This window comes from Sarcophilus harrisii, chromosome 1 (genome assembly GCF_902635505.1).
Source record: "Sarcophilus harrisii chromosome 1, mSarHar1.11, whole genome shotgun sequence".
Classification (NCBI taxonomy): Eukaryota; Metazoa; Chordata; class Mammalia; order Dasyuromorphia; family Dasyuridae; genus Sarcophilus; species Sarcophilus harrisii.
Window position 1 is genome coordinate 532,425,632 of NC_045426.1, and position 18,760 is coordinate 532,444,391.

Here is an 18,760-nt window from a genome sequence, read left to right on the forward strand (position 1 = left end):
ATTATATGCGAATTACAGGAATTACCACAAAACTTTTGATATTAATTGTTCTTGGTTACTCTATGTCCATGATTCAGTACCATTTCAAACTACTAAAAGATTATAGAACTAGACAAAATAATAAAATTTATCTGGAGAACAAAAGATCAGGATTTCAAGATAAAGAATAAAAGAAAATGGAAAATAAAAGAACCTTAAAACAGTAGATACAGAGTAGTAATTATCAAAAGCATTTATGTAGTATAAGCTTCAAAAGTAGAAAAATAAATCATTTCTAACAATTACAGAAGATCTGGGAACAAATGAACCTTCAAGATCCCAGCTTCTGAAATATTATTCAGAAACTTAGGCAAAACTCAGACAAAAATTCCTGGGGAAATTAGAAAGCAGTACAATTTAAATAAGAGATAGACTAATACCTTATATTATATACTAAGATAAACTTTAACTTGATATATGACTTAGATATATAGGGTGGCATCCTAAATGAATCTTATTCTTTTCAAATTAAAAAAAAATTTTTTTCACTTCCAGATTTTCTTCTCTTTATCTCCCCCCTCAATCACTGAGAAGACAAGAAATTTGATGACTGTTATAGATATGAAATTATGCAAAACATTTTCACATTAACAATATTACAAAAAAAAAAGCAAGAACTATAAGGAAAGTAAAAAAATAACCTACTCTAATCTGAATTTAAAGTTTGTCCATTCAATTTCTGGGAATAGATATTTTTCATTATGAGTCTTTTGGAATTGTGGATCATTGTAGTATTGAACAGAATAGCTAAGTCTTTCATAGTTGATCATTACAATATTGTCCTTACTATATACAGTGCTCTCATTCTGCTGACTTACTTTGTATCACTTCACATAAATCTTAGATTTTTCTGAAAATACCCCTTTTTCATTTCTCTCCTTTCCCCCATTCCACTCTTTATTTCTTAGAGCATCACAATCGCATACCACAGTCTGTATTTACCTGTCAATTATCTCTTCAATTTCAGATTCTTTGCTACTACAAAAAAAAGCTGCCATAAATATTTTTGTACTTAGAGGTCTTTTTTCTTTTTCTTTTCCTTTTTTTTTTTTTAATCTCTGAAATGCAGCGTAATAATGGTATTGATGGATCAAAGGGTATATAGTTTTGTAAAGCCCTTTGGACATAGTTCCACATTGTTCTACAGAATAGTTGAGTCAGACTTTATGCACAAATTCAAGCTGCAAGGGAAAAAATTACCTTTTGAATATTTGGATAAGAAAAGTGTTCATGATCAGAGGAGGAATAGAGATGATTACAGAAATAAAATAGACAATTTTGATTATATAAAATTATGACATTTTTGTACAAACAAAACAAAAGCAGTTAAAATTAAAAGACACATATGAGATGGTGTGTAGCTAGATAGGTGTTAGCCTAGAAACCTGAAGATAAAATCGTAATGCTCCCTGAAGCAAGCATATCAGCCTTACAGGCCCATCCTTATGGAGATCTTTGGAAATACTTCTCTTCCCCTACCCCCTACTATATCCAATCAGAATGTTGAGTTCTGATATCAAACCTTTCCCTCTGGGTAAATTTGCCTTATAAATCTGCCTATGGCCTATATCATCTTTATTGAACCCCTTTTGGGGTTACTCACTCCTGGCATTTTGTCTCCTGATGTCTTTTCTACTTGTTAGCTATAGCTAATTAACTCTTTTAGGACTTTGAACTCTGAATTTAACTTGCCAGTCAGTGGTATAGTTCTACCTTATGGCTTATTCTCTTTCTCCTGTTTAATTGTAAATTTCATTAGGGAATTTGTCTTTCACCTTGTTAATTATTAAAACTCCTTTCCTTGCTAACTGTGTTCTTCTAAATCTATTTCATATTTACTACTCCTAGTATATCTTTTACCTCTTCATTTTGTCCATAACCTCTTCTAAATAAAACTAATTTTTTGGGAAAGAGACCATCATTGGGAATTCTTCACATATGCCTTGTACCTTGTATTTCAAACCAGGAATTGCTACCTGGACCTCATCTAGATAACAGGGAAAAATTTCTGTAGCAAATTTCTAAGATACAAGTCTTACATCCAAGAATTGGAATCCTCAAAACAATTAAAAAGACATATAAGTTATCAACAGCTATATTAAAAAGGCTCTAAGTCACTAGTAATAATATACACATTAAAAGAACTCTGAAGTTATGTCATAATTCATCACATTAACAAATTGTGATAAAAAAGGAAAATGAAAAATTTTGAGTGGGCTTATGAGAAGATAGGCGCATTAAGGTATTTGTCAAGGTGGGTTGTGTATTGATCTAACCCTTCTGGAGAACAATTTGGCACTGCTCCTTCATCCTGAAAAATCATCTCTAGCATGGAGTATCAATTATAGTAATGGACTATTTTACTTCTCCACCTCACATATTTCCTCTTCTCTCCTACTTTCGCTCTGCAAAAATGATATTTCTAAAACACAAGCGTGTGTGTGTGTTTGTAAGGAGCTTTACAAACCTTAGAGCACTATTTAAATATCATTAAAGTTGACAGTGCAAGTTATCCACTCGTTGGTATTGTAATACTTCAAGGAGTGAGGTAGTCTAGAATAGTATTTTGAACATCATTTAAATAGCTAGTTTTGTGTTTGTTTACATACTAAGGAAAAATAGCTTGGAGATGCAGGACCCAAGTCATAATTAAGGCAGAAAGTGGATTGCTTAGTTCTGTTAGTAAGTGAAAGGTAAAGAACTTGGGGATTTGAGATCTTGAAGGCAGAGCAATTTTGAATTATAGCAAGGTCTAGAGATTGGGTAAGTTTCTAGGTACATAAATTAGAAGGTGAGTGAAAAGCATTGAAACTGAAGAAGTGGAATTGAGAATTCTGGTCTTTTGTGGAAGATTATAAGGAGACAGGATGGAGAGAACCAGAACCAGGTGCTAAATCTATTAAGTAAAGTAGTATTTGATGATACAGACATAAAAAGATAGTTGTGTGTGTTTTGCCTTATTGTATTAGAGTAGAATAGAAGTGCCACTGATGATTAGCAGTGGATTTGAACTCCAGTCCTACTGAATTCAAGGCCAGTGCTCTCTATCCACTGTATCATCTAGCTGCCCCGTGGCCAGTTTTTTTAATGATATGTTTTACAATGAGTGATTCAGGCCAGTTGCAATAGACTTGAGATGGAGAGTGCAGTCTGCATCCAGAAAGACTGTGGGGAATGAATGTGGATCAGAATATAGTATTTTCACCTTTTTTGTTGTTGTTGCTTGCTTTTTGTTCTTTCTCACTTTTGATCCAATTTTTCTTGTGCAGCATGATTTATTTCATGAAAACATGCATAGAAGGATTGCACATGTATTGAATTACTTAGCTGAGGAGATGGAGAGAAGGGAGGGAAAAAAAAATTTGGAACATAAGGTTTTGCAAGGGTGGATGTTGAAAACTATGCATATATTTTGAAAATAAAAAGCTAAAAAAAGGTATGATTTAGTTTATTCTTATTAGATTGAATATTCAGCCGTATCCTTTGACAAAGACGTATCTTAAGAAACTGTACAATTAGCCAATTTAGAAATTTGCAATAGCAAGTATATTCGACCTTCTGACATATTTAGGATGGATTTTTTTTTTTCAGAATATACCTATTTCCAAGAAAATGTTTTCCCACTTATAAATAAATAGATAACATAAATTTATTAAAGGATATAAATTATCTGCAGGTTTCCATGTGGGAAAATCCAGCAGTATTAGCATAATCCAAGAAGTATGGGAAGTAAAAAAAGTACTTAACTTTGTATTTCTAGGGCCAAAATATATATTTAACAAAATAACCTATACTTTTCTTTGTGTGATTTAAATTTTGAGTATTTAACATACTTTGTAGGCATATATACTAGACTGCCCATAACAGGATCACTAGTTATTTCTTTCCTAGTAGACAATCAAGAGAATAATAAATAGAAAAAATACTGTTTTTCTGAAAAAATATTTTTAAAAGAGGATAAATTTTAGGAGAAATATTGAAATTATTTGTAATTCAGGCTTATTTAATTTTAAAGAATTGTAATGCCCATTTCAGTATATGTTTACATTTCTGTTCATTGTAGATTTTGTGGTAAGAGGACATTTTACTATTTAAATTATAATGAATCAATAAAATGTTAATTTGCAGAAAACTATTTATTTTTATTTTCATATTTCAGTATAATATAGAATTTTTAGGTCCTCATGCTTTCCTGTGATCATTTTTCTTTAACTTTGAATTTTCCTTCAAGCTTGTGAAATTGTAATGCACATAGATCAATACTTTGGAGTTCTTTGGCCTAGATTGATTTCTTTCTCATGAGATTTACATTCCACTTGTTATCAAAAAACACTTTGTCCCTATGAAAATGGTGCAATTGAATGGCATTTCCATATGAAGTGAAGGGGATATCAAATGCTTGGATTAATCTGGGCTCCAAAATAGCCTGTATACTTTCAATTAATCTGCACATTTGTTATGCAGAAGCATGGGAAAATGCTGATCTTCTAAGAGTGACATGACTACTGTGTTGCTTTTGCTCTAGTTACCAAGCTACACTTGAATGCAATAATTACAGTATGTTGGGATTTGGAGAAACTTATTTCAGTTTTTAGGGGAATGTAGTTTAGGCCAATTAAAATTTAGTAAATAATTAATGACCTTTTGCTATCCATTTTTTAGTTTAGTTTTCTCTTTGGATGATTCTATTTTGAATTAAAGATTTATTATATATAAAGAACAAGAGTTATTGTTGTTTGGGGTATAGTTTAAATTTTGGGGTAAGAAAACTTGTAAATGATTTATTTACAATGAAATATCTAGAATATTGTAAAAATCTTATTTAGATCATGCCATTCTTTTCTCTTTTCTTCTTAGCCCTCTGCCCTATATGAAATTTTCCACCCCTGCTCTGTATTTTATTAGTTCTTCTTATCCTCATTTGTTACATTGTTTTGGCCTCATGATATTATCAAGTTATTAAATTTTCCTCCCTAAGGAGGAAATCATGGCATATTCACTCTACTATCTCCTTGCCATCTTCCTAGCCTGTTACATCCTCCAAACAGGATCTTTACAGGATATGGAGGTATGAAATCACTACTAAATTTTGCAGTGTTCTTACTGATACCCCTCATTTTTAATCTGTTCTCTTTTTTGTGATGGTATTTTCTCATTTTGCAAAAAGTCCTATGTGAGTTCCTGTGAAACTCTAAGATCACTAAATTCTTCAGGTGTTAAAATACATTAAACATTCCATCAAATAGCATGCAATTTGATATGCCATATAGTACATCTTAAGGTAATCCTTGCATTTTGTCCATTTTATGAACATTAACACAGTAAGGGAACTTTTATACCTTGTAAAATTAGGAATCTTAGCTTTTATCTGAAGTGTAGGAATTGTAAAAACAATGGCATGAGCTAGAACTCATTAATCACTTAAATACTCTTAAAAATCAGTATTTCTTAAGCTTCATATTCTTGTAAAACTTCAGGAATAGCTATTATTTACTTCACTTGAAATCTAAGCTTTAAAAAATATGTAATTATCTTATCAGAAAATTGCTGCTCCTAAGTGTTTTGTGGAACAGAATGTCATGTCTGAAATATTCTCCAGAAGGGTTTTTTTAATGCATTTGAAACTTTTTTTTAAAAATAAAATAAGTGATAGAAAACTTGTGTTGCATTTGTAGTATTCACATAGTAAATATACTTTGAAAATAACCTTTCATGTTGAAGTTAGTAGCATAAGGATTACTGATCTTCGAAAGCAAGTGAAAGTACATTGTATCAGGAGTTAGGAGACCTGGATTCTAATCTAGATTTCTTCATTATACTAAAGCAATTTCATTTAACCTCTGTTGTTCTGGTTTCCTCATTAGTTGAACTAGATGATTTCTAATGTCCTTGCCATATGTGAGATTTTGTGTTCTGTGTTTAGGATTTAAAGTTTTCTATGATTAAACAATAGAATTCAATGTAAAGTAATAACAAACTTTGTACTCTACTGGTATCCTACTTCTCTGAATGCTCTGCATTTTGTTGACTTTGTTGTCCTACTTTTAGAAGAACTTGAGAGGACTGTTTACAATTATTTAGCTATTCTGGGAGAATATCTCTGATTTTGGAAGAATATATTTAAAGATGGTAATTTTGCATTTGGGTTGTGGGGGAAAGAGAATAATGAATGGAAATATGAAAAAAAACAAGAATATGAATAGTCACACAGTTTTGAACATATCAGATTTTTAGTAAAATTGACTAGTTTTTGATGTGTCAACTGCATTATCCTTCAGCCTAGATTTAGTAATGTTAAAAGTGTTTGGTTGATATCTTATTCATTTCATGCTAAAATATTTTTGAATATTTCATGCTAAAATATTATTGAATTGTGTAGAATTTAAAGCATGCTATTGTTTATGTATAAGCATGATATTGAATGCTTTAGGTTCATGCATTTGTTAAGTGGACTAATCTGAATAAGGTTATATAGTCTGTGGCCTCTTATTCCATATTATCTTAAAACTTGTTTCTGGGGAAATATTATCTAAAATGACCTAGATGAAGTCTCCCATCTCAGAGTTAAAATATTTAGTTAATTCTTTAGAGTACTATCTGATTTGAATGAAGGCTATAAACATAGCATATGAATGATGCTGTATAGGAGCTGGGCAGATGGCAAGAAGATTATGAGGTGAAGTTTTCTTGATGCATGAATTATTGATTCTTGTCAGATCATTAACATAGGCTGAGCCTATGGCACAGATTCCAAAATTGAGTAGTGACTTTGTAACTCCATAGTCTGTAGAGATCCTATTTGGAGGGTGTAACAGGTTAGAAAGATGGCAAGGAGATAGAGTGAAGCATGGATCCAGTGGATCATGGTTTTTGAAAAAATAAGATCAGTACTATAGCACTATTGTAATCGTGCCCTTAAAAGACAGGATAACTTTTCTTTTGCTCTTGTTGTTAGCCTGCATATCATCTAGTGGTTTATCTGAATCTTTGTGAAAATTAGCCATTACAAGGGAATTTTACTATATTTGAAATGTATATACAAAACCTGAGAGTCACTTGGAGAAACTTGAGTACTAGAATGATTGGAATTTAAAACTAACGACATGCAAGAAATATGTCAAAGAAATGAGAGCCACAAAACCAATTACAGCAAAATTATTTTAAAGTCAGCCAGTTGGTAAGAAACATAGATTTTAGCATATTATGGCCTAAAAATTTGTTTATTTATAAATAGTTTCCCATTTTGAAAATTAGTGCAATTTTAACTGCCTCTTATCCTTTATAATTTTATTAGGAAGATCTTTTAATCAACCAATATTTTTTAAACACCTATTAGGTGCTAAGCAATGTGCTTGGTAATGATCATATAAAAAATGAAACAAACCCCTGTATTCTTAAGGAACTTACACTCTAAAAAGAGTAGATAATAAATGCAATAAATTTTTTTTCGCATTGAGTATTTACCTTGCTTGGTCACCAGGCACTTATTTGTGGTGTTATATTCAAAAGTGATATTTTGGTGGTACCTTCAGTTGTTACAGAATCTCATGGAATTGGTACGAAAGTTGGGTTTTAGAAAAAGGTAAAAACAACTCCATAAAAATATATAAAATACTTGGGGAAGTAATCTTACTCTTATCTAGTCTACTCTGAATTTAATGTAACAATACTAATTTTTATTTTATGGACCTTAATATTGTATGAAACATTATGTTATGTGTTCGTGTATATCTACAAAATTAAATGGGCAAAAAATTGCATATTAAAGTGAGTACAATAGCATCTTGCAAAATTATAAGTGTGTACTTCTTTCAGTGGGGCCCTTACTGGTCAAAAAATGTTTTGAATTGTTTTGAAATAATTCTTTAGCACACCTGTATTAGACTTTGAATAGTAAGTAATAAATCTTTATTCTTTGAAATAATTAAGAATATCTTTAAAATGAGATATAAAGTAATGAGGGTGTTGTGTTTTGTGTTTTTTGTTTGTTTGTTTGTTTTTGGTATAGCTTATAAGTGCCTCTGAAAATAATTTGGAAAGGAAATTTCTAAGTCTTTTTTGTGAGGTCAAATCCTTGTTTATATAATATATAATACAGGGCACAGAAAAAAATATAGTTTGGGAATGGAAAAAATTTTTTTTAATTTTTTTAATTTATTTATTTAATAGCCTTTTATTTACAGGTTATATACATGGGTAACTTTACAGCATTAACAGTTGCCAAATCTCTTGTTCCAATTTTTCACCTCTTACCCCCCTACCCTCTCCCCCACATGGCAGGATGACCAGTAGATGTTAAATATATTAAAATATAAATTAGATACACAATAAGTATACATGACCAAACCATTATTTTGCTGTACAAAAAGAATCAGACTCTGAAATATTGTACAATTAGCTTGTGAAGGAAATCAAAAATGCAGGTGGGCATAAATATAGGGATTGGGAGTTCAATGTAATGGTTTTTAGTCATCACCCAGAGTTCTTTCTCTGGGCGTAGCTGGTTCAGTTCATTACTGCTCCATTGGAAATGATTTGGTTGATCTCGTTGCTAAAGATGGCCAGGTCCATCAGAACTGGTCATCATATAGTATTGTTGTTGTGGTCCTGCTCATTTCACTCAGCATTAGTTCATGTAAGTCTCTCCAGGCCTTTCTGAAATCATCCTGTTGGTCATTTCTTACAGAACAATAATATTCCATAATATTCATATACCACAATTTATTCAGCCATTCTCCAACTGATGGGCATCCGGGAATGGAAAAATTCTTATAAGAGATGTCTCAGTAGAAACATAGTTTGGACATATAATTGTGGTAATTCAAATATCAACATCATTAAAATAAAATTATCTGTTTTTGAAGTTTCCATGAAAAAGATATTCCATGAAATAATTAGAATTGTGGGTTAATTAAGGTTAAAAATAATGCTTTAGATAGTTGTTTAAATTCCTGAGTATTTCTAAGAGAAATTCATTGGCTTCCTTTGAGAAACATAGGACAAATAAATGGAATTCTATAGATAATTATGCATAACTCACTTTCATTTCTAATGTAATTTTAAATCTTTATCTTATTTTGCCTGTAAAGGCGATGAACTAAAATATTTTTTCTACCGTCTTCTAAGGTATTTTAAAACATCTTCATTGTGGGTATACTTTATAATTACTCCTAACATAGTGTTCAAGTTAATAGAGGGGACTTGTTTTTCTGAAAATCCTGATATATTAGTCACCTACTGGCTTGATTAAACCTGAAGGTGAATGAAATCTGTTAGCATGTTGAATTAAGTTATTTCTTGCATGGAAGAGAATTAGTTAGCTCTCCAGCAGTATTTTCTGTTCTATTTATTATTAACAGAATTCCAGATTAAATATCGCTACCCTTTCAGGTAATTTGGGCCCTGAATAGTAGTGGTGTATCACTTAATGTTCCCCCAAAAGTCATTTTCCAAGAAGTAGAAAAAAGTGATTACCTCAGAGCACAGATGGAGGAATATGCTAGATTAATTGGAATCTGTAAAGGCTTTATCACTGAGTGGTGTATTAAGACTTCCCAATAATCTATAGTTATTCTTCCCCAATACATAAAACATCTAATGTTTCAGTGTATTAATGGTTGAATTTTGTCAATAAGAGAGCCTAGCAGGAAAGATCATTTCCCTGAGGTTCCAGAAGCCATTACAGACTTCTAAAAATGTAAATATGTTCTAGAATTTTGATTGCAAGTAGAAATTTGCACAATAGATCTTGTCTTTTTAAAAATTAAAATATTTATAATTAGATAAGCTATAAGTATCTTTGCTAAATTTTGAAACAAAAATGACTTCAAATATAATATGTTGAAATTTTTTGGACAAATACAAAATAATAATTTTTGTCCCATTCAGTTGTTGTGACTGGCTCATAAATGTTTGCCGAAGAAAGAAGGAACTGAAAGCTCGTACTGTCTGGCTTGGATGTCCTGAAAAGTGTGAAGAAAAATATCCCAGAAATTCTATAAAAAATCAAAAATACAATATATTTACCTTTATACCTGGGGTAAGACTACTAATGTTTTCTTGAAGGTGGGCTTATTAAAGCTAAGATCTTAGTTTGCTTTTCACTAAAGACTGCAGAAAATAACTTTTTTCTCTTGATATTAGTTTTAAAAATGAGAAGGAAATGTACATTTAAAATTGTTTTTTTTTTTTTTATAAGGAATTGATTTCTTTTCAAAGTATGTTTGGAATAGGTACATATTAATAGAAAGGAATTTAAAATGAAAAGACCTGTCTAAATGTTAATGGATTTTCCATTTGAAGTTCAGACTTAAGCATACCGATTTTAATATAGCACATTAAATTTAATAAGCTTATCAGATTACATTTCAAAATAATTAAGATATTGAAAGGATAATAAATACCATTTTTTTAAAAGCCCATGTATTCTTAGTCTCTACTCTGCATTATTTACAAAGCCACATTTACATGTGTAGAATTGCTTTATTTTTTAATTTTGGGGTCCTGTTTCAGAGGTAAATTTTAAAAGGAATGTTATAACAGTGATTTGTATATAAGCATAAAGATATATTTCAAGTTTTTTTTTTTTTTTAATCTTGTTTACTGGCAGATTTGTGCTATTTAGCTTTAAAATCTCTTCCCCACTTCAATTTAGAGCTGCTTTGTCCTTTACATTTTAATTTAAATAATCACACTACTTTATATTGGGTATTGATTTTTTTCTCTCCATCCATCCAATAGTTGGCAAAAGCTTGATATCTAATATGGTTCTTTATTAAAACCTACAAAAACTAATGGCTCCATAATTAAAAGACTGATCTTTTGTCAAGGCAATAAAATGTCAACTGTCTTTCAGGCAGATAAATATTCTCATCTTTATTGAACGAAGCTACTGTTTTGTCCCTAGGTTTAAATTATTAAATACAAACAGATTGGTTAAGCATTGTACATTTTCCTAAAGGTCACAAAGTTCATTAAGTATACAGTAAAGCATTGATTACTGTAGTTAAAAATCTGCAGGGTAGCTTAACACTGATCAGATTAAATTCATATAACTTCTTAAATCAGCATATTTTGCAAATACCTGTTGATCTTTTTGTAAAGGCTAGTATCATGTGAATGTTTCATCTTTTTTTCTTGTATATTTTCTTTCAAATTAGCCTTTTCCCTATAAATTGTAGAATTTTTAAAATGTTTGATAATTACACAGTAAGAATAATATTCCATTTTTTAAAATAATCACAGTTTTTTAATTGCTAATAAATATAATTTATTTTGAATGGAATTTTGAAGAAATCAATGGGGGTTGGGGAGAAAGATGCCCATCCTGCTCAGATTAGTTTGTGAAATAATTTAAAACATAGACCTAAATTGAATATGATTTATTGTGAATATAAACAGTCAGTGTAGCAAAGCTATCTTTGTCAAACAAACAAATATATAATGATGTAAATAACTTCTATATAAAACAATGTAATTGGCTGAGTTGACAAAATATTTCTATTTAACTAATGCTTAACTTGCCTAATGTTACTTTTCATATAAAGACTATGAAGCAGTTCTGTGTTAAGTCTTGTTTTGCAAGTTGATCTTCTGTTTTGTGATTAGGTGAAATCAAATTATTTATTTTTAAAATTCTATTCTTGTACATTTTATTTACTGTGATTTCAGTAGAATTTAATAAACCCCATATTCTAGATTTTAAAATATTTTAACAATCCCTAAATCTCTCTTTTATACTAAATTTGTACTTCATAAGCTCATTTGACATCTTCACTGAAAGTTAATATTTTTTGTTACAGTACAATTAATAGTGTAATTTTCTGTTGAAAATAGATTACATATATATATCTTATTTGCCTCTGCAGTAACTAAAGAAAAATACAAGTCATTTAGATTTTTGTACAGTAAGTCATATTTTAGATGTAATGATATAGTTGATTATAAAAGAAAATCAAGATTTGTCCCAAAGAAAACTGTTTTTGGATAAAGTAATAAATGCTGCTGAATTTATTTTGTAATTTTTAAAGTGTTATTCTCTTAAAAATTAAATAATCTGTGCATTTATTACTAGTTCTTGACATTTCTTTATTATGGGTTCACACCTTTATTACACAGTGTGTGTGATGTTGAGCAGGTTACTAACTTTTTTCTGTGCTATATATCATTGTTGTCAAATTTAAATAGAAATGGAGACCATTAATTCATAGATCTCTATTGGCTACATTGTATTTTTTACTTATTTTGTTCAGTATTACTTCATTATATTTTAATCTGATTCTTCTCTCACTTGGGAGCCTATAAATTGTGTGTTTGACATCTCTACTCTACACAACTTCCTAAGACTCCCAAATCTTGGTGGAAATGCTGATATAGCATTAGGAGAGAATTATTTATTGGGAATTCCTGAAACCAATGAAATTACAGACCTGGAGCTCTACTATATGATATTTATATTAATTTTTCATTTATTAAATAGTTTTACCCTTACTATAAATTTTGTAGTATTTATAGTGTTATTGGAAATAATTTTAATTCTTTGGAATAAAGGAACAAATGCATTTAAACACATATGCCTTATTAAAAAAAAACAAACAAACCATAGTCGCTATGAAAACTTGGATTTTCTTTATTTAGAAAATAAGAAGACACAGGAATTTTTAAAATTGGAAGTGTATTATGTTACCATGTTATATTGGCCGGGAAGGCCAGATAATCCTTAAATTAAACCTTAAATTTAGTAAAATGAAAAATGTATGCTAAATATTATTCCTTCCACACCACAAAGAAGTTTTTTACTGTCAAATATATGTTGATTGAGATCTTTCAGCTTCTGTGGAATGTATTTATAGTAGAATTTTGTTAGAATTGAGAAGAAGAAAATTTGCCATGAAGAGAATATAAATTTGTTTCAAGTAGTTAAGTTTTTTTAAAAAAGTCAATTACAATATTTTAATTTATTATTTTTTTATTTATTATAAATTATCTGATATTTCTTTTTTAGGTATTATGATTCTAGAAAGCCAGTGATAGAATTAATAAACTGTGTTTGAGTAATGGTCTATATGCATACTTTAAAAGAGCTCTGAATTTTATATATTGATTTTCAAAAAATATAGTGAAATAATAAGGTTTTTCTCTGAGCCTTCAATTTATTTTCTGTTTTCTTTTTTAGGTTTTATATGAACAATTCAAGTTTTTCTTGAATCTCTATTTTCTGGTGGTATCCTGTTCACAGTTTGTACCAGCACTGAAAATAGGCTATCTCTACACCTACTGGGCTCCTCTGGTAAAAGAAAAATATTGTGTTCAATTAAGTTTAATATTATGAACATTTTTTTTTTTAAGATTTTAGAGTGCAATTCAATATTTTGTCCTTTTAAGACATAATTTGATCATTTTTTAAAAGGTTGTTAATATATTTTAACTATAAGACTTGTCTAGAGATTTAAATTTTTTTTCCTAATCTAGAAATTTCTTCTAAATATTTATAAGATATATTATAGTGATATCTTGGGTCTGTGAAATTACCTAGAATCTTTAGATATTTTACATCTGTGTGAAAGTTACTATTGTAAGTAAATGCTCTTTTTTTAGTGACTAAGGAATTTTGAATTAGACATTCTGCATTGTCCCAAAGGTAGCATGTCAGTTTTGCTTGCCTAATTCCCTCCTGTGCTAATTGAGCTCCTGGGAATGATGTTGAAGGAATTGTGGGTTATGTTCAGTTAGTCTTGACATTCTGACATATAGGCATGTTTTTCCCCTTAGCTGATGGAATGTCAGTCATGAGGGTGAACATTTGAAAGAAATTGATTGTTATAGTCCATCTCTTGTTGAAAATTTAGAGTATGAAGTTTTAAATTTTCTTTCTTTAAGAGTATTGTTTAGAGTATTTAGAATATTGAGTTGCTTATGAAATTTTTCATATTAACTATGAAACTGCTGTTTTCATCATGTTTTAACTTGCAAGCATCTTTAGTGCTATGTTACTCTTCCCTACTGCTTTCATCATAAGAAATGATTTGCTTTGTTTCTTGATTTTAGCTTCAAGATCAGGCAAAAATTAATATGATTGGTAAGGAATGTGAATGCAAGGATATCTGGAATGAAAGTACAGTGTCTGTCTGATGGAATTGCATTTGATTAAGAAATATTCAGAGTTTTATGCTTATGAACTTGTTACCTCTGGTTCATCATAGTCTAGGAGTGTCATTACATCTGTATTTTCACATCTTTCTTTTTCTCCTGCCTTAAATCATTTCCCCATTGTATGATTCTTCTTTTATTTATCTGAGTATTCTCAGCCGTAGTATCTCATTTCTTTTCACTTCACCATATGTAGGTCAGTGCTTTTTTGCTTTTATTTAATTCACCTACCTTTAATTTAAATTTCTGGTAGTTCTCTGTTATAAAAGCTGTGAGATTTTAGGAATTAAGGATAGTTTTTTTTTTTTTTAATATGTATAATAGTTAAAAGATCATATTATAATGGAATCTTTTTATCTAATAGTGATATTTGTGGGCAGGACTTTCTAGGATCAAATTAGGCCTTCAACTAATAGGGTATATAAAATTTCTACTCTAGATAGGCATTAAATTTTAAGGATGAAGTTTTAGCTTCATCTTTTGATTTAGCTAAATCCATGTATTAAGAGCTCTGTCATAACAAAGTTTCACCATAAGTCTAACTAAACTTCTGCCTTGATTTGCTTAACTTAATCATTATTTAATAAATATTAAATACTTTTTGCATATAAGACCTTTTAGTAGTACCCCAGAGGAAGCTAAGAAGAGAGGAGAGGTAAAATATACTGAAACTGTTTTCAATAACATACAAGTTATTATACAAGTAATTTGATTTCAGCCCTCAACATTCAATTAAAGCTGCTCTCTCCAAAATTACTAATTATCTCTCAATTGCCAGATCTAGTGGCCTTTTTTCAATTGTCATCCTTTTCTTCTGCCTTTGACACTGTTGATCACTGTGGTGTTCTTTTTTCTTTAAAATAATAATAATAGTTCTCTCTGGGAGAAAGCAGGTTTCTCGGGGAGGTTTTCTGGAGGCAGCCTTAGTTTCAGTTACAAGTAATTCTTTACTCCAAATTCTTTACTCCAAAATCGCAGCCAGCTGATAAAAGTTCAGATCTTTTATTGTGTCCTTCAATATAGCCCAGTTAGCTCAGGTCTATCTCTCTGCTTGGTTCCAAGAGCTCTTGCAGCCTTGTCCTTGGCTTCTGCCTCTGCTTTCTTCAGCCTCCAGCCATCACCAAGGTGGAAGATGCAATGAATCTCTCTTGCCTCGAAGATAGGGTTTGTGGGCTTCCTCCCAGAGTGCTCTTCTCTGACCCCAGTCAACCTTCCAGAGAAATTCTTTTGAGTGGCTCCCTGGAGCTGTATTTATGCTGAGTGTAAAAGGCTGACTCCACCTTCTGGAGGCAGGGATTAAGGGAGGTGTGAATTCAGATATCTCTTTCTAAACCCTGAAATCTCCCAAACATGTGAACTCCAATGAGTACTTAAATATTTCTTGCTTCTGTGAGCTCTCTAAAGGTGTGAACACAAGCATCATTTCTATTAGTTGTACTTAGTACCTTGTTTCAAGTTCTGGCCCAAAATATCTCCTTCTAAGATCAAATCAATCATATTGAACCATGCTAAATTAGATAAATATTGTCCCTATCAACTCTAATGGCTAAACAGTTTGTAAAGATTCCAACAGATCACCATCTGTCTCCTCATGGATATTCTCTTCTTTAGATTTGTTCAACACTGTTCTCTCTTTTTTTTTCTCCTACTTGTCTGATATCTATTAATTAGTCTCTCTTCCCTCTTTATTCTCTTATTTAATAATTTTATCAATTCTCATACATCATTCTCATCTTTTTGTAGACAATTCTGTGATGGGTATATCTAGCCCTAGTCTTTCTCTTATCCTATAGATCTATGTTAACAATTGCCTTTTGGACATTTTGATTGGATATCCCAGAGTTGTCAGACATGTGGTCTACAATTTCCTGAGTGCAGCCTGAACTTCAAAATTCTTAGCATAGTTTTTAATGAGCATTTAATAAGTGGTGATTGATTGATTAGTACTGTTTTATAGTTTTACAGAACCTTGTGTATATTATTTCATTTGAGTTTCATAATTGTCCTGTAAAATAGTCTTATTACTCTTAAATTGTAATAAAAGGGTAATTAGATTAAAATGCAATTGGGAAGTACTTAATAAAATAAAGTACAATAAAACATAGTTTACATTAAATTTTTTTTATTTATGTGATGTATTTTTATTTAGTATTTTCCCCAATTACATGTAAAAACAATTTTGAACATTCTTTTTTTTTTTATTATAGCTTTTTATTTACAAAACATATTCATGGGTAACTTTTTCTTTTTCTTTTTTTGTTTTTTATTATAACTTTTTATTGACAGAGCCCATGCTTGGGTAATTTTTTTTACATTATCCTTTGCACTCACTTCTGTTCCGACTTTTCTCCTCCCTCCCTCCACTCCCTCCCCCAGATAGCAAGCAGTCCTATACAAGCTAAATATGTCAGAGTATATCCTAGATACAATATATGTGTGCAGAACCGAACAGTTTTCTATTGCACAGGAAGAATTGGATTCAAAAGGTAAAAATAACCTGGGAAGAAAAACAAAAATGCAAGCAGTTTACATTCATTTTCCAGTGTTCTTTCTTTGCATGTAGCTGCTTCTGTCCATCCTTGATCAATTGAAACTGAATTAGATCTTTTCTTTGTCGAAGAAATCCACTTCCATCAGAATACATCCTCATACAGTATCGTTGTTGAGGTATGTAATGATCTCCTGGTTCTGCTCATTTCACTTAGCATCAGTTCATGTAAGTCTCACCAATCCTCTCTGTATTCATCCTGCTGGTCATTTCTTACAGAACAGTAATATTCCATAACATTCATATACTACAATTTATTCAACTATTCTCCAATTGATGGGCATCTATTCATTTTCCAGTTTCTAGCTACTACAAACAGGGCTGCCACAAACATTTTGGCACATACAGGTCCTTTTCCCTTCTTTAGTATCTCTTTGGGGTATAAGCCCAGTAGAAACACTGCTGGATCAAAGGGTATGCACAGTTTGATAACTTTTTGAGCATAGTTCCAGATTTGCTCTCCAGAATGGCTGGATGTATTCACAATTCCACCAACAATGTATCAGTGTCCCTGTTTTCCCACATTCCCTCCAACATTTGGCATTATCTTTCCCTGTCATTCTAGCCAGTCTGACAGGTAGTTTAGTGGTATCTCAGAGTTGTCTTAATTTGCATTTCTCTGATTAATAATGACTTGAAGCATATTTTCATGTGGCTAGAAATAATTTCAATTTCTTTGCCTGAGAATTGTCTGTTCATATCCTTTGACCATTTATCAATTGGAGAATGGTTTGATTTCTTATAAATTAGAGTCAATTGTCTATATATTTTGGAAATGAGGCCTTTATCAGAACCTTTGACTGTAAAAATGTTTTCCCAGTTTATTGTTTCCATGGGTGACTTTTTCAACATTGACCCTTGCACAATCTTCTATTCCAAATTTTCCCCGCCTTCCTCCCACCCCTTCCCTTAGATGGCAGGTAGTCTAATATATTGTTAACATTAAATTTTAAAACCAAGTCATTACATGGTCCTCAGTGATTCTTATATATGGATTAACAGCATGTATTTCTAGTTATGCTTGACACCATGATCATAAGCGTCTCCAACTCAACATATGTAAAACAAAACTTCCCAGGGTTGTTGTGAGGATCAAATGGTATAGTATTTGCAAAGCACAGTGCCTGGCACATAGGAGGGAATGCTGGCTATCATCACTCTATATATATCTTGAATGTAACTGATTATATATATATATAATCTCCCCTTTTAGAATGTGTGCTCTTTTAGGTAAGATTTCATTTTAACCATTGCTTGTATCTTCACTGCTTGGTACAGTACCTGGAAGATAGTGACCATTTAACATGATTGATTGATGGACATACCTCAGAGTGGATTGAGCACTAAGCTTGGAAGCAGGAAGATGATTCTCCACGAGTTTAAATCTGACCTCAGGTGCTTATTAGCTGTGTGATCCTCAGCTTCTTCGTCTTTCAGATGAGCTGGAGAAAGAAATGGCAAACTATTCCATAATTTTTGTCAAAATCCCAAAGAGAGTATAAACTGAGGCACAAATCCTATTGGACCTGGAAATTTCCCTAAGTGAAGAAAAGTGGCTGCTGATTTGCTGGTTATTGTATGACTCCATTGTCTTGCCTTTTGAGGTTGAAGTCTGACACCAAGGATGTTGGGGTTCAGATATCAATTCCTACTTCAAAATATTAGGCATAAAGCTCAAGACAGTCAAGGGCTTTCTCCTTGCCAAAAGGTACCTTTATTTATGAAAAGAGGTTACAGACAAAAGGAATAAGTAAAATAAACAGCAGGAGTAATAGATTTGGGAGAACATTTAGTTAGCAAGGAAAGGTGAAATGATTTGGTTGATCTCATTGCTGAGGATGGCCAGGTCCATCAGAATTGGTCATGATATAGTATTGTTATTGAAGTATATAATGATCTCTTGGCCCTGCTCGTTTCACTCAGCATTAGTTCGTGTAAGTCTCTCCAGGCCTTTCTGAAATCATCCTGTTGGTCATTTCTTACAGAACAATAATATTCCATAATATTCATATACCACAATTTATT

At 31.2% G+C, this 18,760-nt stretch overlaps 1 protein-coding gene across 4 annotated transcripts in view; it reads left to right on the forward strand.

Moving 5' to 3' along the window:
- ATP9B (ATPase phospholipid transporting 9B (putative)) overlaps positions 1-18,760 on the forward strand; it is a 451,952-nt gene that overhangs the window by 68,609 nt on the left and 364,583 nt on the right. For 3 of the 4 annotated variants that reach the window (XM_031946730.1, XM_031946732.1, XM_031946731.1), the window contains exons 3-4: positions 9,928-10,078; positions 13,214-13,327. In XM_031946730.1, coding sequence (XP_031802590.1) covers positions 9,928-10,078; positions 13,214-13,327 — 265 coding nt within the window. Of the gene's footprint in view, positions 1-9,927; positions 10,079-13,213; positions 13,328-17,652; positions 18,131-18,760 lie in introns of those variants that run through there. The other variant, XM_031946733.1, reaches the window with a different exon arrangement.